Here is a 27,717-nt window from a genome sequence, read left to right as displayed (position 1 = left end):
TTTCTAAGATCCTTTCCAGCTCTAAAAATGTTTGATTTTAAATATCTTCGAAAAAACTAAATTTAAAATATTAGAACAGGGAAGGCATATTCACAAATTAATAGGATCTATTTTACACTTCTAGTTATTGATTGAACAAAGAGCTTCCACTTTCATTAATTCATGTCAAACAATAATGCATTGAAATCCACTTACGTGCTGGTCTTCCCTTCTTCTATTAGGTGGGAGGGACTTAGACTTCAGGTTTAATCAATATTTCAGCATTCTAGTATCTCTTGTCAGGACACAGAATCTTCATCTAAAAATGATTTCCTCTTTAAAATAGAGACTATACTTAGTACGTTACTGGTTCTTGCCTGTCGTACTCCTGACAACTGTGTTAAGGATTTTACACTGACTTTTATGTTTCAAGGTGGTCGTGTCTGAGGAAACTTGTGTAAGTCTCTGTGTCCATGTCCCTGGCCTACCTGTTCAGATTCCACACTGGCTTCTTTCAGTTTATTCTCTGTTGCCTCTTTACATTTCTTCAGGTGTCTGACAGTTTCTTCCAATTCCTGAAAACATGATACAAAGATTTTTACAAACTCCCAATGTACCATAATGAACAAAAAGTTTTAATATTTGTAATAAATGGGCAACCAAATTATGAAAGTATTACTGGGTACTAACTTCAGGTTCTACCTAAATACGAGATAAAAATTTATTTTCAGTTTCACCTACAGTATTCATATATATATATATATATATATATATATATATATATATATATATATATATATCATTACAGAGTTTGATTTATGGATTCTCCTGAAAAAAAAAGATTAGCATCTTTTCCCAGAAATTGGAGGGATGCTTTCATGGCAGAGAATGTCTGTTGGAAAACAAGAGCTTGATGATCTTCCAGAGAAGAAAAAGCTAACGGAGTTCATCACCTCTAAACCAGTATTACAAGGAATGTTAGAGGGACTTCGTTAAGAAGAAGGAAAAATAAAAAAATATGAATAATAAAATGGCAATAACTACATACCTATCAATAATTACTTTCAATGTAAATGGATTAAATGCTCCAATTAAAAGACATAGGGTGGCTGAATGGAGAAGAAAACAAGACCCATACCTATGCTGCCTACAAGAGACCCACTTCAGATCAAAAGATACCCATAGACTAAAAGAGATGGAAAAATATATTTCATGCAAATGGAAATTAAAAAAAACCAAAAAACTGGGTAGCAATATTTATATCAGACAACATAGACTTTAAAGCAATAGCTATCACAAGAGACAAAGGACATTTCATATATAATAGCCATGATATGGAATCAACTTAAGTGCCTGTCAGTAGACAATGGGATAAAGAAGATGTGGTACTAATAGACAATGGAATATTACTTGGCCATAAAAAGAATGAAATCTTAACATTTGTAATAGCATGAATGGACCTAGAGGGTATTATGCTAAGTGAAATAAGCAAGACAGAGAAAGACAAATACCATATGATTTCACTTATATGAGGAGTCTAAAAAAACAAAATAAATGAAGAATCAAAACGGAAACAGATATAAAGAACAAACTGATGGTTGCCTGATGGTTAGGGAGCTAGGTGAAAAAGATGAAGGGATTAAGAACAAGTAGGCAGTTAGAAAATAGTCATGGGGATATAAAGTACAGCATAGGGAATATAGTCAATAATATTGTAATAACTATGTATAGTGTCAGATGGATACTAGCTTTATTGGTCTGACCACTTTGTAAGTTATATAAATGTCTAACCACTATGCTGTGCACCTGAAATGAATGTAATATTGAATGTCAACTGTAATTGAAAAATTAAAAAAAAAACCCACTGGATTCTGAATGATATGGGAATAAGAAAAGAAAAAGCTTGATGCTCTCTTGAAGTCCCTTTTCAGTACTATAATGTTATGCTTGGGTTGGGAATAGCTCAAAGTCCTGTAATAGCAACAGGTGTACCAGAGCTAAGGGTAGAACCGAGGAGTATAAAGTTCCTGAAAAACTATGAAATTCAGTTCAGAAGTCTTACATAGTAACTAGTAGTTTGCATATGTGTGTTCTAGTTTTAAAAATGGGTATCATTTTTATTAGTTTGAAAATGGAGAACATGTTTCATATTCAAAGCTCAGACTGCTTCCTACATGCTATGATTCTAAGGACTTAGCTAAGAGGAACAACTTGTCAATATAGAATCTAGATAATCCAGGTGCTCTAATGCTGGGTTTGGCCTATGTTGTTTGCTGATAATCTCTGAGGTGAATCTTAAGAAACCTTTACCTGGCACCGATTCTCTAGTTCCTGCCTTATTTTCTGCTCTGCCTCTAGTCGCAGCTCTTGCTGTTTGTTCCGTGCTGACGTATCATACTGGCTCTTGGCCAGGAGCTGCATCTCCTTCTGTAGGTTGGTCATCTCAGATACAAACTTCTGGATACTCAGTGACTAGTAGGGCACAAGAGGGAGGCAGGTGGTGAACTGTCCCAAGTTTGAGATTTTATGTGAATGGGAAACAGAGTTTTTGTGGAAATCATTTATCTACCTGTTCATAGTTTTTTTTCTGATATTGATCCTTAATCAGCTCCATTTGCCTCAATTCTGTTTCTATTTGCTGAAAGTAAATGTGGAAATAACATAGAAAAGATGATCAGTGGAATAAGTGGCTTGTTCTTTTTGCCTGTAGGATGACAGAAAGAATCCCTTAGAAGACCCAGTTATCAGTTTCTGCTGGGCTCTCCTTCCCATCCAGCCCAATGACCCCCAAAGAGCAAAGTCCTATAATGTCACCATGGAAGAGACTGATGGGGAACCAGAAAGTGACACTGGCAGCTAATGAGAAACCAAACATTTACACAGCAGTATCTTGGCTGGAAAAAGAGATAGTCCCCCCCAAGGCAATCTTCCCACTTCTCGGGTGTAGCTACAATTCTCAGAACACAGGGGGTTGTTAGCGCTCTGAAACCATCCCCTAGGTCCCACTGCCTGCCTGGATCCTTGTCAGATACTAAGGAAGTAAAGGGGCACTTAGGGTTTCTCACACAACCTTCATCCTCTCTATATTCTGAGCATTATATGCTTTAGCTGACAAGTGAAGTTTAATTTGGGACTTTTGATTCTTTATTTTCTCCTGGCTACTGTTCAGTAGCTTTTCCAGCTCTGTAAGTTTCTGCCGCAGCTCTCGGTTGGTTCGGGATACTTCCACTGATCTGAAGTTGGCTTCATCAAGGGCTTTCTTCAGCTGTGGAACACAAAGGGCAAATTAGAATGTTTTTACCTTCCATTCAGTAAGAGAAAGTGTATGTTTAGCCTTGTCCCTGTATTGTGTTCTCTTTAGACCTTTCTTTTAAACGGGAGGGTAAATGAGACAAATAATGTCTGATTAAGTAGATTTGTGGAGCAATACTCTAGTGTTAAAAATTATGAAAAATCACTTAAAGAACACAATCTTTCTTAGAACAGATGAACAGCGTAAATATAAGTTCATCATTTGCTTTTTAAGAGCGTGGCTTTGGAGTCAGAGAGACCTAAGTTCAAATCTTAGCTTCACCACTTACTAGCCAAGTAGTTTTGGATAATCAACTTCCCTAGGACTCAGGTTCAGCATTGGAAAAGTGTCTAAATAGTCTACCTCATAGGATTCCTATAACAGTTACGTGAGATAATGTAGAGCCTGACATCCAGTAACTGCTCAGTTATCATTACTATGCTTTAAGCTTTTCCTTTCTGCCACTTGTCTAGAGAAGTTAAATTATATAATAGTTCATATAAATATTTGTCAGTTACTATCATTGCATGTATTTTTATAATACTGGCTTTTATTTTTAAAGATTTTAATAAACTTGTCTAGTAGAAAAAGAGATAGTGATTACTGTTAAAAACAAGATAATAGGCCCAAAATTAAGTCACTTATGCTAAGCCCTGTGTCACCAAACTGAGACTTAATTACAGGTCGGTTTTCCCACAAATGGATTCTTAAACCAGTCAAGTGGGAATAGCCTGGTCAACGCTAGCTGGGTGATCTGCCTGATCGATGCCTACTATCCTCTAAAGGAAAGTAACTTTGCAGTAATCAATCTTTTTTGGGGGGGGCCTGGTTTAACTTCCTTGTTCACTGTCTCTGCCTATAAAAGCCTTTCATTTTATATAGCTCCTTGGAGCTCCTTTCTGTCTGCTAGATTGGATGCCGCCTGATTTGAATCGATTTTTGGTCAAATCAGCTCTTAAAATTGTTCATATGCCTTAGCTTATCTTTAAAAATTTTTTAAATTAGTTTCAGGTGTACAAAACAATGTAATAGACATTTAAACTCCTCACAAAGTGATAACTCCCCTCCCCCAATCTACTACCCCTCTGACATCGTATCTAGCTGTTACAGTTAAACTGACTATTCCTTATGCTGTACTCCACTTCCTGTGACCATATGTATATATGATAAAAGCTAGTTTATTATATATAGCTAGGTAAATAAAAGCTAGTTTAAGTTTAATTATAGTTTATCTTTTAACAGTCTGGTATCAGAACAGGGAACCAAAGGAGACCCTAGTAGCCCCCAGGAGCTGAGTAACCAGACAAAGGTGCCCCGTGAGCGTCCTGCTTTCTTGATGCATCTGGAGGTCACAGGTAAGTTCCTCGCAGAACCTAGCACTGCAGCTTTTGCCTTACGAGCTTTCAGACTTTGCTTGAGCATTTATTTTTCTGGACTGTGTCTGAAAACTGGCCAAAATTGGACTTGGTCTAACTTAAAAACCACAGTGGGTACAGGGTTGGACTAGGTCTGATTTAAGCTGGACTTGGGTCCAGTGTGAGGCCTCGGGTGAATAAAATTTTGTTTTATGGCTGAACAAGCAGGTTAATCTTACCAAAGATAATTTTGAATTCCAGTGGCCACAGTGGAGAACTTTTAACCTAGATAAGCTTATCCGTTTACAAGGTGCCCTAGAGAAAAAGGGGTCTCAGCCTAGCACCATAAAGGGTAGAAGAAAAATTATTTTTCCTTCTCTACAGTTTCTGGTGACCAGGTTGAGACCCACTGGGACATCCCACACACTCCAGAACCTACGGTCAGGATCCTGGGGAAACTGGCAGACACTGGCAAAGGGTGAGAATTCTTAGTGAAGTCAGTTTTCTCATATCTCTATCTGTAGTGCCTGGTTGAGAGAAGAAGGTAAACTTTCACATTGTCCCTTCTTTCCAAATTTCAGATGGGCAGGCAGGCAAAAAACATCTGTAAGAATTAAATCTTTGAATAGTGACTTATGAATTTGCTCTCAGGTATCCATTGGTTGTTAATCCTTTCTCACCCAGGGAAAGCTACTGCCTACTTGTCTATCTGGTTTTGTGTCCTTAGAATATGGCTTGGCAACCATCAGGTTGGGCGCCCCAAAAACATGGCCAGGCAGAAATGGGGGTTGCATCCTGTTTGCTGCTAGGGTCCTACTGACTTGCCAGCTCTCAGGGGAATTGTCTAAGTCTTTTCTTTTGGTTATCTTTGTGAGTGGCTCTGGATTTTGGGGGAGTGGTATCTTTTGCACCCTCTTTGGGTATATCTCCTGTGTTTATGGGGTTGTTCAGTACTGCCAGGAATATTAACTGTTTGCCCTGACTGATATTTGGCAATATATTTGAAAGTTTTTTTATTTTTTATTTTTTTAAATAGATCTATGGTCTGAATTGGAACCTGATAGGAGTGGTTTTTTGGGCCTTCTCCTCTAAGCTAAAATTAAACTATGTACCCAGAGGGAAAGAAAAAAACATTCTGAAGACCTTTGTGGAAGGATTTACTCAAAAACATTCCAAAGAAACACAGCTCTAAATCTAGAACATAGGAATCTTTTGATTTCCATCTTTGTTGACTATCTTCTCCCGATATAAAGCAGCAAACTGAAGATAATATAGTTGGATAGATCAGTCTTCATATTAGGTTGCAACCCAATCCTTTGAGAAATTAAAACAAGTGTACTTGTCTTACAAATTTAGTGTTTACAAGAACAGAAACGCAGCTCTAGACACAATTCAAAGCCCACTTATCCTTTTTACCAATCCCAATACATCCCTATATTCATCTCAAAAGGCCTGCAGATATTGGAAAAGGTCTGGACTTAGGGAACAAAAGTCCTTCAGGGTGGAACCTGCATTCTTTGTGCCTTTTGAGATATAAATATTCTACCTGGTCTTCTCCAGGAACCAAGGTAATTCTTATCAGGAGAAAAAAAACAAAACAAAAAAATTAAAGACTATTTTGAAAATAGGCCTAAGGAAAAATCTTAAAAGTGTCACAAATTAGTAACAAGCTTTAGCTATCTGAGCATGTAACCTTAACTTATTCCATCTGCCAGAAACACAGTTTGGATCCAGCTATTATTTTATAAACTAGTGAGTTTGTATTTACCTCTCATAGCTAAAATTTTTAAATGAAAACTTATCTCTAATTGTGTCTATGTATGTATGTTATAAATGTCTGACTCTTATTCTACCTCCGGATGGCATTGACAAAATTAATTTGTAAAGAGCTCTGTTTAATTGACTTAAAAAAAATAAGCACTTATATAAATCAAGTATACTCTCAGAAATATAGAAACTAACCCAAATGTTTTTCAAGTTCATGGGATCTAGGATAATCCTTGGTAAATAACAGCTAGTTTAAGTTTGTTTAATTAAAACAGGCATGTCTTCAGAGTTATCAGAATTAAATATATTTTTATTCTACCTAGGTTTATGAAAAGTCAAATTAGCTCATGTTATCTCATACAGAATTTGTCAGTAAGAAAGATGGTTAGCTGTTTAATGTCTCATGAGATTTTCATGAGTAATCTAAACATAACTGTTAAGGACAAGTGAATTAAATAGATGTAAAAGTTTGTAAATGAACTTCTCAATAATAATTTATTCTTTATCGTATGCCTACTTAAAAGTTTCCAAAACCTTTTTTGGTAACGTGAAACTTTAAAATTATACTGAGATCAATACTGAAACACTAACTACTGAACACAGGTTTATATTTTTCACAGAAATAGAACAAAAATCCTCAAATTTGTATGGAACCACAAAAGACCCAAAATTGCCAAAGCAATCTAAGAAAAAGAACATATAGGGGTATCACTCTCCTATTTCAAACTATACTATACACTGTACTAGAAATAGTAAGGCATGGGCAGAAAAACACACACAAACCAATGGAACAGAATTGAGAGCCCAGAAATAAACCTACAAATACATGGGCAACTAATTTATAACAAAGGAGCCAAGAATATACAATGGAGAAAGGAAAGGCTCTTCAAAAAATGGTGTTGGGAAAACTTGACAGCCATATGTAATAGAATGAAACTTGACCACTACCTTACACAATACATAAAAATTATTATAACTCAAAATGGCTTAAAGATTTGAATGTAAGACCTGAAACAATAAAATACATAGAAGAAAACACAGGCACTAAACTTCTGGATCTTGGTCTCAGTGGTGTTTTTGTGATTTTGACTCCAAAGGCAAGGGAAACAAGAACAACAACAAGCAAATGGGACTAAATCAAATGAAAAAGCTTCTGCATAACAAAGGAAACCATCAGCAAAACAAAAAAGCACCAATCAAACGGGAAGAATAATTTGCAAAATGATACATTCTACAAGGGGTTAATATACAAAGTACATAAAGAACTCATACAACTCAACAAAAACCAAATAATCCAATGAAAAAATGGGCAGAGGATCTGAACAGTTTTCTAAGACATACAGATGGCCAACAAGCATATGAAAAGATGTTTAACGTCACTAAGTATTAGGGAAATGCAAGTCAAACCCACAATGATACATCAACTCACATCTGTTAGAATGGCTACTATCAAAAACACAAGAAATAACAAGAGTCGGAGAGAATGTTGATTAAAGGGACCCATGTGCACTATTGTTGAGGTTGTAAATTGGTACTGCCACTATGGAAAACTCTATAGAGTTTCCTCAAAAACTTAACAACAGAATTACCATATGACCTAGAAATCCCTCTTCTGGGTATTTATCCGAAGAAAATGAAAACACTAATTCAAAAGATATATATCCCTATATTCACTACATTATTTACAATAGCTAACATATGGAAACAACCTAAGTGTTCATCAATGAATGAATGGATAAAGAAGAAGTGGTACATATAGACAATGGGATACTATTTGGCCATAAAAAAGATGAAATGTCGCCATTTGGGACAACATAGATGGATCTTGAGGTTATTAAGCTAAGTGAGATAAATAAGACAGAAAAGGAGAAAACTCTGATTTCATTCATATGTGGAATACAAAGCAAAAAAGTAACAAATTAAAACAAACAAAAAGTCATAGATACAGACAACAGATTGGTGGTTATCAAACCAAGACTTAATTACAGTTTTGGCTCTCCCAGAAATGGAAACTTAAACACATCAGGAATCATCTGATTAACACTGGTTAGGTCATCCACCTGATACACCCTTGACATCCCCTAAGTTAGATTTTTCCACCAATACCTCAATCACAGCTTTGCCTAAAACTATCTAAGCCTTAACAACTATCACTTACTTTGTACTTATTATGTTCAGGCAATGTGATAATTACTTTACGTGTATTTTCCAATTATCCATCAAAAGAAACCTGGAAAGTAGCTATGATTTCCATCTTGTGATTAAGGAAACTGACTCTTAAGCCATTTGCACAGATAGTAAATTAGCGCATTGCTAATAAGAGGTAGAGCTGGGACTTATGCAGTGTGCTCTAGACCTTCCCTGCAAACTGCTCACTGAGGTCACTCTGTGTTCTCCTAGTCTCACAAGTTCACAATTTTCACTGATCCTTGTTAAAAGCATTTCAATTTAAGTATTTTGAACAACTATCTCTGATTAAAAGTACCTTTAATTTCAGTGTACCTTTTTGTTTCCCTCAGAATTTTCTTTTTATAACATTTAAAAAAAACGTATTGGGGTGACAATGGTTTTTATAACATTTTTAATATTTATATAGTGCTTTGCAATTTACAAAGCACTCTACAAATAGCTGAATTCAATTTTGTGAATGGTCTCTGTAAATTGCAATTGCTAAATGCACCAAATTTGGCAAAGTACAGACCAACTACCCCAAGTCTAAGAGTTATTTTAATCCCTCTCCCCCCTTTCCTCATGATACATTTAGTGTTTGTCTGATATTTCTGTTAAAATGGCTTTTTGATTTACTTATTCTCTATTTTCAACAAAACTACTTTATTTGGTCTAATCATCTAAAGCCCGAAGCAACTGCCCTAGTTCTCTTGAGCTTCCATGTCTCCAGTTTCTCTCCACTGCTGCCAGACCAGCCTTCCTAAAATGTGCTTACATCATTACCTCCATCCACCGCCTCGCTTCTCAGAAACCTATCGTGTTCCACTTTTGCCTGATAGTTCACATCCAACCTGCAGGTAGTCAAGGCTAACTCTGGTCCCATCTATATGCTAGCCACTCTTTCTCAGACATTTCCCCAAGTCTCTGCTCTTATCAAGAGAGGCAAATCCTTTTCATTTGCTCACATGTCTTATTCATTTTTGTAACTAAGCTTGGCTTGTCCTTTTACATTGGGCATCCCAGCCCTGTCAGTCTCAATCTAGCTTCCCTTTCTCTTCTATCACCCAACCAGCCTAAAATTTCCCTAACTTTAAATTCCTTCAAAATTGTACACAGCCTCTAGCTGTCCAAGGAAGGTGCTCTGATGTTTTCCCTATTTGTCTCATGTAAAGAGTGGAGATCACAATTAAACAAGTGTCATTTAGCATACCCCAGAGCATGGACCATATATTTTCTACTGCTTTTATATGTGCCTCTCAGGAGAAGGTAAATACATGATGGATGCTATCCCTCTCTCCTACCTGGTTATCACTCTCCAGTGGAAAAACTCTCATCAAGGCTTCCTTCATTGGACAGAGAACTGTGTATCAGAAACTGGTTTTTTGTGTGTGTCCGTTTATAAACTGCACAGAGATGGCTTGACTGCATCTGGCTTGTTGGTCAAGAGGGATTAAAAGAGCCAAAGAATAACTGCATCCTTTAGCTGGTTCTCCTCTTAAAAGCATTCAGCTTAGAGAGAAACTTTTTTGTCACTTGACTCCATACCTGAGCCATTTCCCGTTGTGCTGCTTTCTTTGCAGTGTCTCTCTCTGTTTGAAACTGCTTTCTTAGAGCTTCTATGCGTTCAGTATGCAGTTCTGCTTCCATTTTGGATTCCTCCGTCATCCGTTCTCTGTTTTAAAAAAGACAAAGATAAATCACCTTTAGAAATTATCTTAGAAGGTAAGAAACACCTGGAGGGGAATGTGCAACTTCCCAGAAGGTATGTGATTTACAAAAGAGAAGCAGATCAGTCCCCACCAGGCGAGCCTCACTGAGCTGGAGCTCACTGACAGAACTAACAAAAGCATTATCTGTAGCATTTGAAAAATCATTCAATATAGAGATCCAACCAAAAGAATGAAACACATGCTTTTGTTTTAACCATTAATAAATAGTCTTGAGCCAACAACATTTCATCAGAATTTAAAATTTGCACAGATCACAAATCCAAAAAATACCTTCTCTGCTTTAACTTATACCGTGTTTCCCCTAAAATAAGACCGGGTCTTATATTTTATTTTTTGCTCCAAAAGATGGATTAGGGTTTATGTTCAGGGGATGTAATCCTGAAAAATCATGCTAGGGATTATTTTCCGGTTAGGTCTTATTTTTGGGGAAACACAGTGCCTATCTCATATGTCTATATGTTCACTACCCGAAAGCAATAAAGATGTATGTGTACATTGCATTTTCCTTGGGTATAAATTTTCATGGAATGTCACTAATATCTAAATCATATTTACCTAGATATAGTTTAAGACAAAACTTGAGTGGCTTGACCTGAACTTGATGGTTTGACCTAACTAATCTCAGGCCCAAACTGAAAGCCATTTGAATGGTTTAGCCTCTGCTTAGACGGAGTCGTTCCACTCCTAGATGGGAATAACCCATCCCGGCTCCTGTTATCCCTTTTCCAAGTCATACTTGTAAAGGACACATAAGCTTTTAAAAGAAAATGCTTGGACGAAATATGCAAGTGTCCCTTCCAACCAATAATCTTTAAATTTTGGTTTAACTTCCATGTGCAGAAGCTTGATACTAGACGAGGGAGGAGCGGAAAATGAGCATGTCCCCCCAGCCAGGTAGTATCTGCTGCTGCTCAACTGCGCCTGCCTCCTTAACATGCATCTGCTGGGAGTACTAGTTCAAAGGAGGAGAAAAGCGTTTAACTGGTTTATGTGAATGAGCCAAACTTACTCTCCCAGAGGCTCTTCCCTAGTTTCACTGTGACTATACTGCTCTTACTTGAAGGTTTCCAAATTCTGTCGTTCAAGTTCTTTGTTTTCCAGTTTCTCTTGGACTTGGTCAAGCTTTGTTTGCAGATGATTATTTGTCTGGAGAGCCTGCTCCAGGCTCATAGCCAGTTTCCTGTTGTCTTCTCTAGCCACATCTAGAGATTTTTGTAGAGGCTCCATCTGAAAGAAAGAGGGTTTTTAATTCCACTGTAACAGATGCAAGATGTCTATAATACTGTTTATTCACTCCTGACCCTGTATCATCAAGTGTCACTGAAACAATAATTAGTTGGAATCACAACCAGAGATTCCAGATGCCTGGAATACACACAAGGATGTGCGAACTTACTATGGACATTGATTTGGAGACTCTTCGAAGGCAATGTGAAGGGTGTGCCACGATGGTCACTAGAGAGCTTTGGAAAATAGAGCCAACTTTATTCTAATTAAAAAAAATTTTTTTTTTTTTTTTTAATATTTTATTGGGGAAGGGGAACAGGACTTCATTGGGGAACAGTGTGTACTTCCAGGACTTTTTTCCAAGTCAAGTTGTTGTCCTTTCAATCTTTTTTTTTTTTTTTTTAATTGGGGAAGGGAAACAGGACTTTATTGGGGAACACTGTGTGTTTCCAGGCCTTTTTTTTTTCCAAGTCAAGTTGTTGTCCTTTCAATCTCAGTTGTGGAGGGTGCTGTTCAGCTTCAAGTTGTTGTCCTTCCAGTCTTAGTTGTGGAGGGCGCAGCTCAGCTCCAGGTCCAGTTGCCGTTGCTAGTTGCAGGGGGCAGAGCCCACCATCCCTTGCAGGAGTCGAACCGGCAACCTTGTGGTTGAGAGGACATGCTCCAACCAACTGAGCCATCCGGGAGCTCAGCGGCAGCTCAGCTCAAGGTGCCGTGTTCAATCTTAGTTGCAGGGGACAGAGCCCACCATCTCCTACGGGACTCGAGGAATTGAACCGGCAACCTTGTGGTTGAGAGCCCACTGGCCCATGTGGGAATCGAACCGGCAGCCTTCGGAGTTAGGAGCACAGAGCTCTAACCGCCTGAGCCACCGGGCCGGCCCTCTAATTAAAAAATTTTTAAAGTAGTTAAATTATCTTTCCTGATCCTATGGCCTTTGGTCTCATTGCCTAGAGAGATAAGAACTGGCAACTATTCCTTGTATATCCTTCCAGAAAAAGCTTATTTATATAAACTACCCATGTGTATTATGTGTAGATACATATTCCTGTGTGCATACACCTGTGAGCACACGAGAGTATGTGTCACCTTATAAGTAGTGGGAGCACTCTGACTGAGGGTGTAAGTTATTCTCCAAGCCCTTTAACTTCTGCAATCATTTATGCATTAATGAATGAAAAGAATGTGAATCATATAAGACAAAGAGAATTGCATAATTTTGATCCCAATAAATGACTTCCTGTAAGACTGCAGACCCTTTTCCCGTTTGTAAATATGTCACTGTCCAAAACTCAGACTTGAAGGAAAAAGAAATTTACCTGACTGTTTTACTCTGTTTTTCCAACATAGCAACATCCCAATAAAACAAAAAATATGAATGTTATCACCTATAAAACCCTGGCCTCTACCTCACTGTTGTGCTGTGCATCCACGACAAGCATTCTGGCCTGCCACTGGTCCACTTCCGCTTCCAGTTTCTGCACCCTCTGCTGATTTAGAGCCCTAGAAATGGAAAGCACAGAAAGAGTGACTATAGAAAAGAACCATGTAGGAATGATACCACTGGGAGTTACAGGGCACCCTTCTTCCAAGAAACTCAGATAGCACACATAGTAGGTAGGCTATGGACACTCAGAGTGTCTGTGCGTTGGAAGATGACAATTAGTAGCCTCAGCTTTAGGTTAAGAAATTAAGGCTCCAATGGATTCAAAACTTGTCCCACTATGATTCAGTTTGGCTTGATATATGAAACTATATAACTAACTTACAGGCTGGTAATTTTATTATACATATATTTTATAAATATGTATCAGCAGTACAAAAATATATCACCTGTACATGAATTGGCTTGTTGTTCAGATTTTTGCTTTTAAATATAGCAGCTACCTTGAATTTTACTGTGAATGGTAAACAATATTTTTAATACCATCCCCTTGAATTTTTTAAGTTTAGAATACACATTCATAATATGTAAAAAAAATAAAGATAAGCACAATGAAGAATATAAAACTCACTTGTTCCCTCACAGAGGCAATATGCACCACTAACATACACATTACAATATATTTTAGAGGCCTTATTAAACTCAGACCTTTGTTCATTCACCAAAAAGGAAAACTCTTACATAATTTTTGAAACATTTGAATATTTACAAAACATGGCTAGAAGTAGTTCTCAGAATGATTCATCCAAAGTAATTATTAATCTTTAAATAGGACACTCATAAATTGATAATTCAAACTAATGTAGGCACTTACCTTCAATTATCCTGACAATTACTATTCTGTAATAGTAATTACTATTACAGACAATTACTACTCTGTAATGGTAAACCTGACCCAAGGGCAGGTTTAAATGGTACAGAAAACAGCAGGGGTGAAATAACAGTATATGATAAGAATTTCTAGAATACAGACTCCTTTACATCATTATAAAATATGGGAAATTAGAATTTTTGGAAATCATATTAATTTCTAATTCCAGATTTTCCCTAACTTTAAACTAGTTCTTTAAACACCATTTTACTAGATTTTCACAAATGAAACAATATAGAGAGACTTGGTTTCTTGACTGCACATGGCTCCTTACTACAGTGCAGCAGAAAAACACCAGTACTTACAAAGGCAGAAAAACAAACTCCAGTACCTTTCTTTCTTGAGGCCTGCAATCTCTGAATCCCTCCGCCCAAGCTCTATTTGTACTTTTTCCAGAGCACCTTGCATCTTACTGTGAGAAGCCAGCACATTCTCCAACATGATTGTAACTTTGCAGTTGTCTTCTTTAGCTTCTGCCAACTGTCGCTGAAAGTTTTCCACCTAATAGGAAATGAAACCAGACAAAGATATTTGATTTTTTTTTGGTTATTCTGCTGCTGGTGAGTCCCATTACTTCTTGGAAAGAGTATGGAAGGCAGGCATGGTAGAATGCTAAGAGAAATAATTAAAGTATATTTTATTTTGTTCCTTAAGTTATTGTGACTTTGAGAAAAAGAAAACTAGACCCCAGATCCCATGGATCCTATGGAGAACTCTGCAGTGCTCCCCAACTATTGTCATGTCACAGCACATATACGTAGTAACTGGAAACATGAGGATCAACCATTTCTTGGGTCTAGAAGTGGTCCCAGGCTAGCCTGCTCTGGCCCTGGTCAGCTATCTTACGATGAGGGCAGATGAGGAGAACACATCTGAAACCCATCAGGATTATCTCAGGAATAAAGACCGTAAGAGAAAGAGGAAGCTGCTGAAGCATGACATAACTCACAGCCCTCTTCAGAGAGACAACACCTAGCACCTCCTGTCAAGGAGAAGTCTGAGATGTGACCTGTTTTCTCTAAGCACAGGCACTGGTAGGTAGAAAGCATTTAGTGGTTTAATTTAACGTGAAATTATAGCAGTTAATATCACGTTAATAAAGCATAAGTAGGCAGGTTATTACCAAGGTTAGATGTGTTTCAACAGAAAAAATTAGGACTTTTGATTATTTTAAGACAGGAAGTTGAAAAACAATTGGGAGTTAAATTATATATATTTAAGGAAGAGATTTTAAAGCTCTTCCAAAGAGATATTTTCATTAGAAAAAATCCTCCTCTGATCAGTCCTTATTCTTACTAAAGATAACAAGAAATGAATATGGCTTAGGAAAGATTTCGTAAGCACCACTCCCCAGTAACAGATGTTCAGAAAGGACCAATGCCTTACCTTCTTGTTCTCTCTGTCCTCTAAAGCCTCGAGGTCCCCTTTCAACTTCTGACTCTCTTTCAGGGCTGTATCACGACACCTCATGGCTTGTGAGAGCTCCTCTTCATTCTTTTCAAGAATGGATTTTACCTTAGTAGAAAAAAAGGAACGATAAATGACTTTTCCAAAGCTCAATAAATCAGTAATTAGAAAAAGACACAGGAATTTAGACACCAAACTTAAAATGTTTAATTAAATATGCTTATCTATTATAAATAAAACCAGCTTCATTAGCTGCTTTTCCCTTTAAAGAAAACTACAAAGCAAAAATGAATTTGTGTGAATAAACATGGGCAAACCTAATATATGTCAATTTCCATGAAGGTAGTACAGAATAAGAGCAAAGGGAGATAAGACGGTGAACATAACATATAAAATGGGAGAGAAATTGATTATCATGAAGTTTAAAAAATATAATATAAATGCACAAATATAATAAAAGCAAAGATAAGTAAGTACCTAATAGTGTCACGAAAACAGTGTCACAGAAGAATGAATCCTAATCGGAAGTATATTTTATATCCCTGAAACACTTTTAGGCTATCTACACAATCATTTTAAATGATCTTCATACTATTTTAAATATTACTCTTTAAAAAACATTACAAACTCACAGGATGTTGCAAAACTAGTTCAAAGAGTCCCATGTACTCGTCATCCTGCTTCTAATGGTGACAGCATCTTACATTGCTGAGGGCTCCACATCAAAACCGGGAAACTTTGGTATATTGCTACTAACTAGATTAACCAGACTACAGAGCTTACTCTGGTTTCGCCACTTTTTAAAGCTACATTCATCTCTGTGTGTGTGTACATGCACATAGGTCTATGCAACTGGATCTCGTGCACGTTATTTGTGTGACCACCACCATCAAGATACAGAACTACTCCATCACTACAAAATAATTCACTTGTATTCTTTGTATTTGCTGCTTCTTTGTATTCATCCCCTCCCCGAATCCATTCCTGATTTAACAACAACTAATTTGTTCTCTATCTCCATAGTTTTGCCATTTCAAGAGTGTTATTTTAAATATTTTAGTATAACTTCTGTAGACATAATATTCACATTATTCTTTTAATAGCTTTACTGAAGTATAACTGATGTACAATAAGCTATATATATATTTAAAGTGTACAATTTTGACATGTATAAAAACGCTTGAAACAATAATCAAGATAATGACATGTTCATCATCCCAAAATTTCCCTTATGCCTTTTTGTAATCTATTCCCCTTCTCTCTCCCTGTTCCTACACCTCCACCCAACGCAACCACTGATCTGTTTTCTGTCACAATAATTTTAATTTCTAGAATTTTATATAAATGGAATCATATTGTATAATCTCTTATTTGAATGGCTTCTTTCACTCAGCATAATCATTTTGAGGTTCATTCAATTTTTTGCATATACCAATAGTTAATTCCTTTCTGTTACTGAACAGTATTGTATTATATGGTACATCACAGTTCACCTCCTGGACACATGATTCACTTCCTGCTTTACACTATTACAAATAGAGCTGTTGTGAACAGTTGTGTATAAGTCTCTGATAGACATATGCTTTCATTTACCTTTGGTAGGTATTTACGGAGTCAAATGGCTGGGTCATATGGTAGTAGTATGTTTCACTTTTAAAGAAAGACTAATTTCCAGTGTGGTTATACCGTTTTACATTCCCTTCAGAAGTGTATGAGAGTTCCAGGTGCACCACATCCTAACACTTGGTACGATCAATTTTTCAATTTTAGATATTCTAGTAGGTGTGTGGTAGTATCTCATTGTGGTTTTAATTTACATTTAATTTGCATTTCCCTAATGATTGATGTTTAACATCTATTTAAGTACATACTTACATCCACATATCTTTTTCAGTGAACTATCTGTTCAAATACTTTGCCCTTTGTTTCATAGTTCTGTCTTAATGAGTTCTGAATATATTCTGGAGCCATGGCTTTTATCAGATATGAGATTTGCAAATATTTTCTCCCAGTCTATAGCTTATCTCTTCATTCCCTAACAATGTCTTTGAAGAGCATAAGCTGTCAATTTACCATTTTTTTTTCCTTTATGGATCATGCTTTTGATGTCAAATCTAAGAAATCTTTGTGGAATCCAAGATCGCAAAAATTGCCACCTATTTTTTCTTCCATAAGTTTTATAGTTTCAGGTTTTACATTTAGGGCTCTGATCAATTTTGAGTTAATTTTTATACTTGGTGTGAGGTAGGGCTCAAAGATTTTATTTGTTTCAAATGTGGGTATCTGATTACTCCATCACCATCTATTGAAAAGACCATGCTTTCTCTCACTTTTGTTGAAAATTAAATGTTCATAAAATTAATTATTTTGAATAAGCAGCACATACACTTTATTCTTAAGGTATGAAAGGGTAAAGCAAAATCTCCCAGCCACCCAGTGTCCTTCCAAAAATAATGTTGCCAACTTATTATGATTCATTTCAGAGATATTCTATGCATTACAAGTAAATACATATGCATATACAGTTGACCCTTGAACAATATGGGTTTGAACTGGGTGGTTCATATAATTTATTTCTCTATCTGTCTTCAAGTGTATTCCAAACCATGGATACACCATGATTTATTTAGCCAGTCTCTTACTGATGAAATTTTGGTTGCTTCCAGTCTTTTGCTATTAAGAAAGAACATTTCAGTAACTTATAACCATGTTATATATACAAGCTACTATATCTGTAGGAAAAAGTCCTAGAAGTGCAATTGTGGGGTGAAGTGATAAACATTGCCAAACTGCCCTCCACAGGTGTTGTACTACTTTATACTTCCAACAGCAACAAGAATGTCTTTTCCCCATATCTTCCTCAACATTATTATACTTCCTTAAAAGTTTTCACCTGTAACATTTAAAAATACTTTAACTTTTTCTGTAAGGATCTAAGAATAGTACAACTTGTAATACACAATATACAATAGTACAACTTGTAAGAATTGTACAACTAAGAATGCCAACTTGTAAGTTCTGAAAATCTTTTGTTTTAGATTTTGTTCTAGAAAAGTACATAATGATACAGCTGACCTTTGAACAACAGGGGTTTGAACTGTGTGGTTCCACTTACATGCAAATTTTCTTTTATAAATCCTGTACTGTTTTTGATCCACAGTTGGGTGTCTATGGATGTGGAGGGCAGACCATATGCATTGACCTATGCCATTTTATTATATATAGGGGACCTGAGCATCTGTGGATTTTGGTATTCATGGGAGATCATGGAACCAATGCCCCACGGATACCAAGGGGCGACAAGTTTTGGGGGAGTCAAAAATTACACACAGATTTTTGACTGCACAGGGAGGGAGTCGACGTCCCTAACCCTCATGTTGTTCAAGGGTCAACTGTATAGTTTTTGGAATTTTACCAGTGTTTATAAGGAATATACCGTGTTTCCCCAAAAATAAGACTTAGCCGGACAATCAGCTTTAATGTGTCTTTTAGAGCAAACATTAATATAAATTATTTTACTATTTTACTATAATATAAGACCGGTCTTATATAATATAGTATAATATAATATAATATCATATCATATCGTATAATACAGGGTCTTATATTAATTTTTGCTCCACAAGATGCATTAGAGCTGATTGTCCGGCTAGGTCTTATTTTTGGGGAAACACTATATATATATATATATATATATATATGTGTGTGTGTGTGTACACACATATACATATGTATATATGTGTGTGTGTGTGTGTGTGTATATATATATATATATATATGAAAAGGCCACTAGCAAAAATGTTTACAGACAAGCTATGGTACCTTCTAAGTTTAAGTATCAAGCTAAGATAGATGCTCTAAAAAGTTTTCTTTGGAAAATATTTTCCAATAGTTTATTAATGTATTTTATTAATGTATTTCTATTTTAAAATCAGGCTTTATCCAAACATTTTACTGCAAACATTAAGATTAGGTAGAAATTTTGAATTAAAAAAATCAAAATTAGATTTAAAAAAACTGTTAATCCAAATCTGATATTTCTATGTCTAAAAACAAAAATTATGTGATAGCCAAATGATAGTTTTGAGCTACATCGTCAGTTTTCCCTAATTTATGAAGAACCTAATTTCCTGTTATTACTCATACCTCCAGACATTATCTCTCTTGATTGTTACTACTTTTCTTCACTGTTCTTTAAATCTGAAATTTCCTTATGATTTAATTTGTGGTCTTCACTTACCAAATCCTGTTTAGGAAAATTTGATGACTCATCATTTATTAATGGTCTTGAGGCAAGAACGTCTATTTTACCTTCCAGTCTTCCCTCCATGGTTTTAATAGCATTCAAAAGAGTCTTTAGAGAGATTCTTGAGTCTCCAATCTCCTGAGAAGATCTCACAGAAGTCAGATTAGGTGCAAAGGTCACACGGCGTGTAGAGTTTGGAATAACACTGGGTAAAGCAACTGATGCAGTTTTTTCCTTTATACTGGGTCTACAACTTTCAAGGAATTTCGAAGATGCAGGCCTCTCTGGAGATTTCCTTTTTCTTGGAGGCATCACCAATTAAAACAATAAAATCAACTAAACATAGAGTAATTTTTCAAAAGAGTGACCTCTTTTTAAGAGAAACAACACATGTTCTAAATGAAGCTGTGATGGAAAATACGTGAAAATATGTTCCAGAAATCACACTGTAAAGTATGTCCTAGTGAAGAAGCAGACCTTAAATCAAATTCCCTGTCGGAGAGAGGATCTAATGAGGCCCCCTTCACCAGTACAATCAGATGGTAGGACCCTAACAGTATTCCATTTGGAGATACATTCCGGTTCTCTGGTTACCAAGGATATACAATTACAAATGTTATAGATACAGAAGTTACACAACATGCTTATACTGAGTGTTAAAGAGTTTTTGAATTGCATATGTGGTAAATTTGTAAATCATTGAAATGAATCATTTTCTGTAACACATTATTGGATTATTCTCCTCACATGTGTTTTATATAACTTGTTTATCTAACTTTCTGTATTCATTTGTTAAAATGTTATGTGACCTACAAAAGGCTTTCAATCTCAGTAGCCACCAGGCGGACAAGTAAGCACCTGCTCTACCTCTTTCAATTACGCTGTCTGTTGCAGGTGTGTCTTGTTGGTACTGAGCTCTGAGCTTGCCTATAATTCAAAAACCAGAGATACTTGTTTTTCATGTCTGCCAAAAGTATTAAAAGGGTTCAAATAAAAAAAAACCACTTCCTCTATGAAAACATTTTTGAATGCTTCCACCATAATGTGCTCCCCATGAATGTCATAATACAGTCTATTTTGTTTCTGAAAGGCATAACTTTCTATTCTACAATAAAGTTTATTGAGCACATTCTTAAGCCTCCAATTAGAGCAGAAGCAAGGTGAATGTCGCAGTCCTGCTTTAGGCATCTTTATGAATTCCTCTATGGCTTAGCAGAATGGTGTACACAGTGGGTGTTTAAAAAAATGCTTGTTGAACTGAGTCAAGTGACAGAATATTCATTTTTCTGGGCTTCTAAGATAAGCTGGGGAGAAAGGCATCAATTTCTTAAAGACTAACTAAAACAATTTAACAGCAAGCTGTAGGTATTAATCATACCTGAGTATATTTGCCCTCTAGAGCCTTATTCAACTTGCGTAGATGGTCATTCTGTGAACAAGTTTCAGTAAACGAATGTAGCTGTTCTTCCAGCTGTTTAACTTTTATCTGGGAAAAAAAACAGAATAATAATAAAAATAAGCCTCGTTAATGATATTTATACCTATCTATATTTATATCTCTATATATATCTATATATATTTACATTTATATACTCCAAAAGAAAAAAAAGATGTCATGAGTTTTGCAAAAATCCTCAAAACTTGTAAAAACTAATCCTAAGTTTTTCTAATCATGCAAAGAATGGTATTTCAACTGAAATATGCAGCTATTTCAACAGCTAAAAGTAGGCTGTGTCCATTTACATATACAGAGCAGAGATAACTCACTTGATTTCTACTGCTTATGGATACTCTAAATTAACATGACTCACGAATATAACAGTGGGCCTTTTTGGGTAATAAATTCCAATTTTAAAGGAAAAAAGCCTTTTTGAATATAGATAATTAGAACTGTTAATGTCCAAGGAGGAGACAGTCTTGTGTTTTTACTGACAGAATGATAAAAATTGAATAAATAGAATTATTATATGCTGAATTATATTTTAAAACTACCTCATAAAAATGACTACTCACATCTTTGTCTTTAGAGGAAATTATCATTTGGGAATAGGTATGTGAACAGAAGCCACCCAGATTTTAATGTGGTTAACAAACTCATGGAGGTTCAAAGGCTTGTCAAAGTTATAGAATTAGCAAATGACAAAGCTAGGTCCTCTCAAAATCCAGCAATATTTAGTTTGACAACTGACATTTAAAAATTAGACAACAAAAGTCAGAAAATAAAATCTCATACCTGGAGTTTTCCCTTTTCATAGGCCAGTTTATTCTTACTCTCAGTAATTTTCCCCAAGATCACATCCACCTGCTGCTGGGCAAGCTGATAAAGTAAACACAGGGATCAGTACCTCTAGGCATAGAAGGGAATAATCATTTTCCTTTTTATTTTTTGTTTTTTTACATTAAAGTTTATTGGGGTGACAATGGTTAGTAAAGTTACATAGATTTCGGGTGTACAATTCTGTAATACATCATCTATATCTCACATTGTGTGTTCACCACCCAGCGTCAGTTCTCTTTCCATCACCATATATTTGATCCCTTTTACCTTCTTCTACCACCCCCTCCCCGCCTTACCCTCTGGTAACCACTATACTATTGTCTGTGTCTATGAGTTTTTGTTTCTTCATTTGTTTGTCTTGTTTTTTGTTGTTTACAGTTTTATATACCACATATCAGTGAAATCATATGGTTCTCTACATTTTCTGTCTGACTTATTTCGCTTAGCATTATAATCTCAAGATCCATCCATGTTGTCAAAAATGGTACTATTTCATCTTTTCTTATAGCTGAATAGTATTCCATTGTGAATATATACCATAACTTCTTTATCCAATCATCTGTCGAAGGACACTTTGGTTGTTTCCATGTCTTGGCCACCATAAATAAAGCTGCAATGAACATTGGAGCACATATGTCTTTATGGATAAATGTTTTTAGATTTTTTAGGTAGATACCCAGGAGCAGGACTGCTGGGTCATATGGTAATTCTATTCTTAATTTTTTGAGGAACCTCCACACTGCCTTCCATAGTGTCTCCACCAATCTGCATTCCCACCAACAGTGTATGAGGGTTCCTTTTTCTCCACAGCCTCTCCAACACTTGCTACTACTTGTCTTGTTGATGATAGCCATTCTAACTGGGGTGAGGTGATATCTCACTGTGGTTTTTATTTGCAATTCTCTGATGATTAGTGATGTTGAGCATTTTTTCATATGTCTATTTGCCATTTGTACGTCCTCTTTGGAGAAATGTCTTTTCAGGTCCTCTGCCCACTTTTTAATTGGATTATTTTTGTTGTTGTTAAGTTGTATGAGTTCTTTACATATTTTGGATATTAACCCCTTATCAGAGGTGTTGTTTGCAAAAATCCTCTCCCATTTGGTTGGTTGCCTCTTTATTTTGTCAATGGTTTCTTTTTTTGTGCAGAAGCTTTTTAGTTTGATATAGTCCCCTTCATTTATTTTAGCTTTTACTTCCCTTGCCTTTGGAGTCAAATTTTCCTTTTTAAACAAGTATTTACACCCATACCATTTCTATAGTAATGAAACCAGTATTCTCTTGTATTTGCTACTACTGCCTCTTAGTTTTTCCCTCATCAATCACAGTCCTAACAGGCAACATGTAGGGAGACTGCTAATGAAACTACGGGTAACTTAAGAGTTCTAGAGTTTGTTCTTCTTTGTTTATTAATTCCATTTTTGTTATATTAATTATTCCTTTGTGGTTGTGATCCAATCCAGACGTGGGGTGGCTATATCAATGGTTACAGATATACAGTTTGAGGATTATATACTTCTTGAAGAAAACGGGAGGTACAGATTATCACAACCATTCGGACAGTTGGAGATGCTTGTTACCATAGTAAAAGACAAATTAAAAATCTCTGAATAATGCACATTGGTTGGAAACTCACTGATCAAACACTCAGGACAGTGTTTTCTGGGACAAACATTACCGAACGCTCTATATTTCATGAAATTACATATTTTCATCAAACAGCCTTTACTAATGACATTTCCCTCCCATGTCTTTTTCCTCAAATTTTATCAGAAGAAATAAGAATTAATACAGTTCTTTTGATTGAATTTTGGGCCTTATTGGTACTTTAAGAACATTATTGGGGATTGAATATGGAAAATTCACCTTCCACAATCAATTTCAGTGTTATATTTTAATAACAGGAAATACTGATATTTGCCATATGTCAAACTCATCTTCACAAACTCAACTGTGGGGATAATACAGACACAAGCAAAGTGTGCTGAGAACACAATTTCTTAATCACTCAGGCAGACTAGCTGCACTATGGATAATCTGTAGTGAACATGGAGTTCATGTCTTGGTAAATATTGACATAATTCACTATTTCTGGCTTACACTTGCTGTATCTATGAGTAACAGAATACGGGGCCTTTTAATCACTTAAAGCCCAACTTAGACATTTCTTTTATGTTCAACTTTAGGCAAGTTGATAAAGATGAAATCACATATTAGAGATATTAATTTACATGAGATATCCCTCACTATTTCTGACATCTGTAGTGCACTTTATTTCAAGATTTGTGAAGCCAACACACTTGTTTCCATGTAAAAGCAAAAACACATTCCAAACTAGATTACTATATAATAACATATAACTCATTTTTTCCTCTGTTCAAAAATATTTTCATGAGAACATATGTTCTACAAGAGGTCATACTAGGTTGGATTGTTTTCTCCTTTGTAGTTTCTTTCACTCAAAGAATTAGGCCATTGTAGATATTCTAGACTTGATAAAAATGTAGGAAAAGCCAGAGAGAATCATTAGTCCTTGTATACCATCTACCCTAAAATTATGCACATTTAATATAAAAATGTATACCCAATATTAGGTATTAGTGTTATGAACTATTACGGCCATCTAACTATTTGTCTATCAGAGCAATATTTCACGCATAATATACATATGCGTACCTTGTTGTTTTTTTAAGATTAAGAAAAACGCTATGTGTTGCTCCCATATAGAGAAATATTTTTTAAAGCATGCAGACCAATAAAGTATTGTTTTCAAAATAGCTTTAGGGAAATGTAGACTGCTATCAAAAACTAGAAGGCTAGAATCGAATGATGTCAGAAACATGGCGGCATGAAGGGTCCCTCTTGATCTCTCCCCTTGAAGTTACAACAAGTTGAACAGCTATAATTCAACAAAGGATTCCCTGTGCAACATACAAACACATCTGAGAGATCTGCACATTGAAACATGAAGGTGAACAGGGAAGGAAGGAAGGGAGAAGTGCAGAGACCGGAGCTGCCAGTGTGGCCCAGAGATCACTGTAGTCCTGGGAGGGGGGAGGATTAGGACTGCAGGTGCACTCTCTGTGGCCCCGAACAATCCTGCCTGAGTGAACAGCATATAGTAAGGCTGAACCCAGCGATCAAGGCAGAGGCAAAGACCGAGTACAGAAGTGCTACAATTGTGGTCTGCTAGGCAGAAAACCAAGCCATGGAACCTGGCTGCCTTCCCCAACCTCCCAGAGCTCGCCTCGCTGTCACCCTCCCAATGTTAGTGGCAGGCCTCAGAAAAAACGATAGCAGTATCAAATTAAAAGAGCAGAATATCAACACTCCTGAGAACTAGAGAGACAGTTCCTGAATGGGAAATGCACAATGTAGCTAATTCCAGTGACAAGGGAGGAGCTATAGGGTTGAGGCAGCTGTGTGTTGCAATTGCCATTACTCAGAGGAGAACAAAGTCTCAAACACATCAACCACCTATCCCAGTTTACCCCACCCCCACCTCGCAGCTGATCCCAGCACGAGCACATAGGGCTGCTGATGCACACAGCTCTGCATTTGGCTGCAGAGGCAACACGGGATTTCTGAGGCTCAGAACCCCATTGCCCACCACATCCTTCCACAGGGGTGGTGCCCTGAGACGGAGGTGACCTGGTCACAGAGACGCCCACCTCCCCAGGAAATCTTCCACCACCACATGAAGCTGGAACAGGGCAAGATAAAATAAAATGCTCCAGTGCTACCTACTGGAAAACAAAAGAAAGACCTCTTCATATCAACTTACTGCAGAAATCATTCCATAAATGCCCAAGAAGAGAAACAATTCATCTATTACCATGAATAACCAAGGTAAAAAGGCAGCTCAGAAAGAAAATGAAAAATCTCCAGAAAAGAAACTTAAAGACATGGAAATATGTGACTTAAATGACAGAAAATTCAAGATTGCAGTTCTGAAAAAACTCAACGAGATGCAAGAAAACTCAGATAGGCAGCTTAATGAACTCAGAAATAAAATCAACAAACAAAATCAACATTTTACCAAAGAGAATAAAATCTTAAAAAAGAACCAAATAGAAATTCTGCAGCTGAAGAACTCAATATAAGAGATGAAGAACTAAATAGTGAGCTTAGGAAATAGAGCTGACCAGATAGGAGGAAAGAATTAGTGATATAGAAGATAAAAATCTGGAAATGATGCAGATAGAAGAGAGAGACTTGAGACTTAGAAGAAATGAAAGAACTCTACAAGAACTATCTGACTCCATCAGAAAGAACAATATAAGAATAATGGGTATACCAGAAGGAGAAAAGAGGGAGACGGGCACAGAGAGTCTGTTTAAGCAAATAGTTGACAAGAACTTCCCAACCTATGGAAAGAACTGGATCCTCGAATCCAAGGAGCAAACAGAACACCTAATTACTTCAATCCCAACAGGCTTTCTCCAAGGCACATTATATGGAAGCTGTCAAAAATTAATGACAAAGGAAGAATTCTCAAAGCAGCCAGAGAAAAGAAGACAATAGCCTACAAAGGACAGCCCATTAAATTATCATCAGATTTTTCAGCAGAAACTCGACAAGGAGGGAGTAGAATCAAATATTAAAACTATTGAAAGAGGGAAATTACCAGCAAAGAAATTACCAGAATATATCCAGCAAAGTTATCCTTTAGAGATGAAAGAGGAATAAAGACCTTTCCAGATATACAGAAGCTGAGGGAATTTTCCACCACAAAGCCTGCATTACAGGAAATACTGAAGGAGGTTATTCTACCTTAAACAAAAAGACAAAAATGATACAAAACTATGAGTAAAATTACTAACAAACAGGCAGAAGCAGAAGATGGTAAACCCTACACATAGAGCACTATACATTTAAACATCACATAAAGGTAACGGAGATAAAAACATAAAAAAAAAAAAGATAAGAAGACAATTTGCTACTGTAACTTTTCTCACTGAGGTTCTCAGTGTAAATGGACTCATTGCACCATCATTAAAGGCTGAAATGGCAAAAATAAACCTAGAATTAGGAAGTGTGAGGAAAATAAATAAGAGAATAATATTTATACAGGGATACTGTACGCTAGGACTTCTGATGGACACTTTACACACAATATGACATTTAATCCTCAGTCTGGCAAGACGGAGATGACCCTCTTTGTGTTCTACTCAATCAATGTTTCTTAAACTCCCATTATGTATTAGGCACTATGGTAGGCAAGGGAATATAAAGATTAGTAACTACTGTTCTTGCATTAAAAGAGTGAAGGCAGATGCATGATCAGGTCAATTTCTACTTGATGTAGTATTTATTCTGATACAGTTATGCATAGTATGCTGTGGGTACCTCACAGGAAGATCACCTTGGCAATCAAGGCCATAGAGGTTAAGAATCTGCTCAAGTCACACACTAAATGGAGCTAAGGGTTGAAACCAGTTCTGTCTGAGTTCAAATCTGCGTGTGAGAGGAAGGAGGGGGCATACACAACACACTCATACGTGTATCTCCAAAAATCAATTAAGAGGTAGCTTTTATTGAGAATTTCAAGTGTTAACTCTCAAAGAACAAAAATATACTGCCAACATTGAATGGCAATAGGTTTAATGACATAGCTAAGATTAAAACAAAAAAAATCCTGAAATCTCAACCTCATTCCTGAGACTCCTACAGCCAATTGAAACACTTCCAGGCAAGCTTGGTCAGAGAAGAGTCTCTGTGAAAACATAGATCAGTGATCTGGAGCTGAAGTGTGGGTTATCACTAGGAGACCTTAATCAAGAGTTGTAGTCTGCAGGCAAGAATCAATTTTGACCAAATTACTAACAAGACCTGTCAAAGTCAATAATAAGGTAAGGCCACAGGCCTGCTCCCTGGCAGTGGGGGCACGAAAGAAATCAGGCAGATAGAGATGTGGTCTTCCAGAGCGACCAAAACCAGGTAGGTGGATAAGCC

General features: G+C 36.4%; 1 protein-coding gene across 3 annotated transcripts in view; it reads right to left on the bottom strand.

Annotated features, from left to right (window-relative positions):
* CCDC150 (coiled-coil domain containing 150) overlaps positions 1-27,717 on the bottom strand; it is a 74,803-nt gene that overhangs the window by 4,332 nt on the left and 42,754 nt on the right. Inside the window, exons 14-24 of one of the 3 annotated variants that reach the window (XM_074339585.1) lie at positions 21,718-21,801; positions 20,863-20,970; positions 15,218-15,346; positions 14,163-14,332; positions 12,926-13,019; positions 11,350-11,519; positions 10,108-10,234; positions 3,050-3,244; positions 2,549-2,617; positions 2,290-2,451; positions 468-554 (exon numbers count right to left, since the gene is read on the bottom strand). In XM_074339585.1, coding sequence (XP_074195686.1) covers positions 468-554; positions 2,290-2,451; positions 2,549-2,617; positions 3,050-3,244; positions 10,108-10,234; positions 11,350-11,519; positions 12,926-13,019; positions 14,163-14,332; positions 15,218-15,346; positions 20,863-20,970; positions 21,718-21,801 — 1,395 coding nt within the window. Of the gene's footprint in view, positions 1-467; positions 555-2,289; positions 2,452-2,548; positions 3,245-10,107; positions 10,235-11,349; positions 11,520-12,925; positions 13,020-14,162; positions 14,333-15,217; positions 15,347-19,478; positions 19,797-20,862; positions 20,971-21,717; positions 21,802-27,717 lie in introns of those variants that run through there. The other 2 variants (XM_074339589.1, XM_074339581.1) reach the window with 2 other exon arrangements.

Source organism: Rhinolophus sinicus, linkage group LG01 (genome assembly GCF_036562045.2).
Source record: "Rhinolophus sinicus isolate RSC01 linkage group LG01, ASM3656204v1, whole genome shotgun sequence".
NCBI lineage: Eukaryota > Metazoa > Chordata > Mammalia > Chiroptera > Rhinolophidae > Rhinolophus > Rhinolophus sinicus.
The sequence above is the reverse complement of the archived record's forward strand: the minus strand, read 5'-3'. Positions and strand labels throughout refer to the sequence as shown.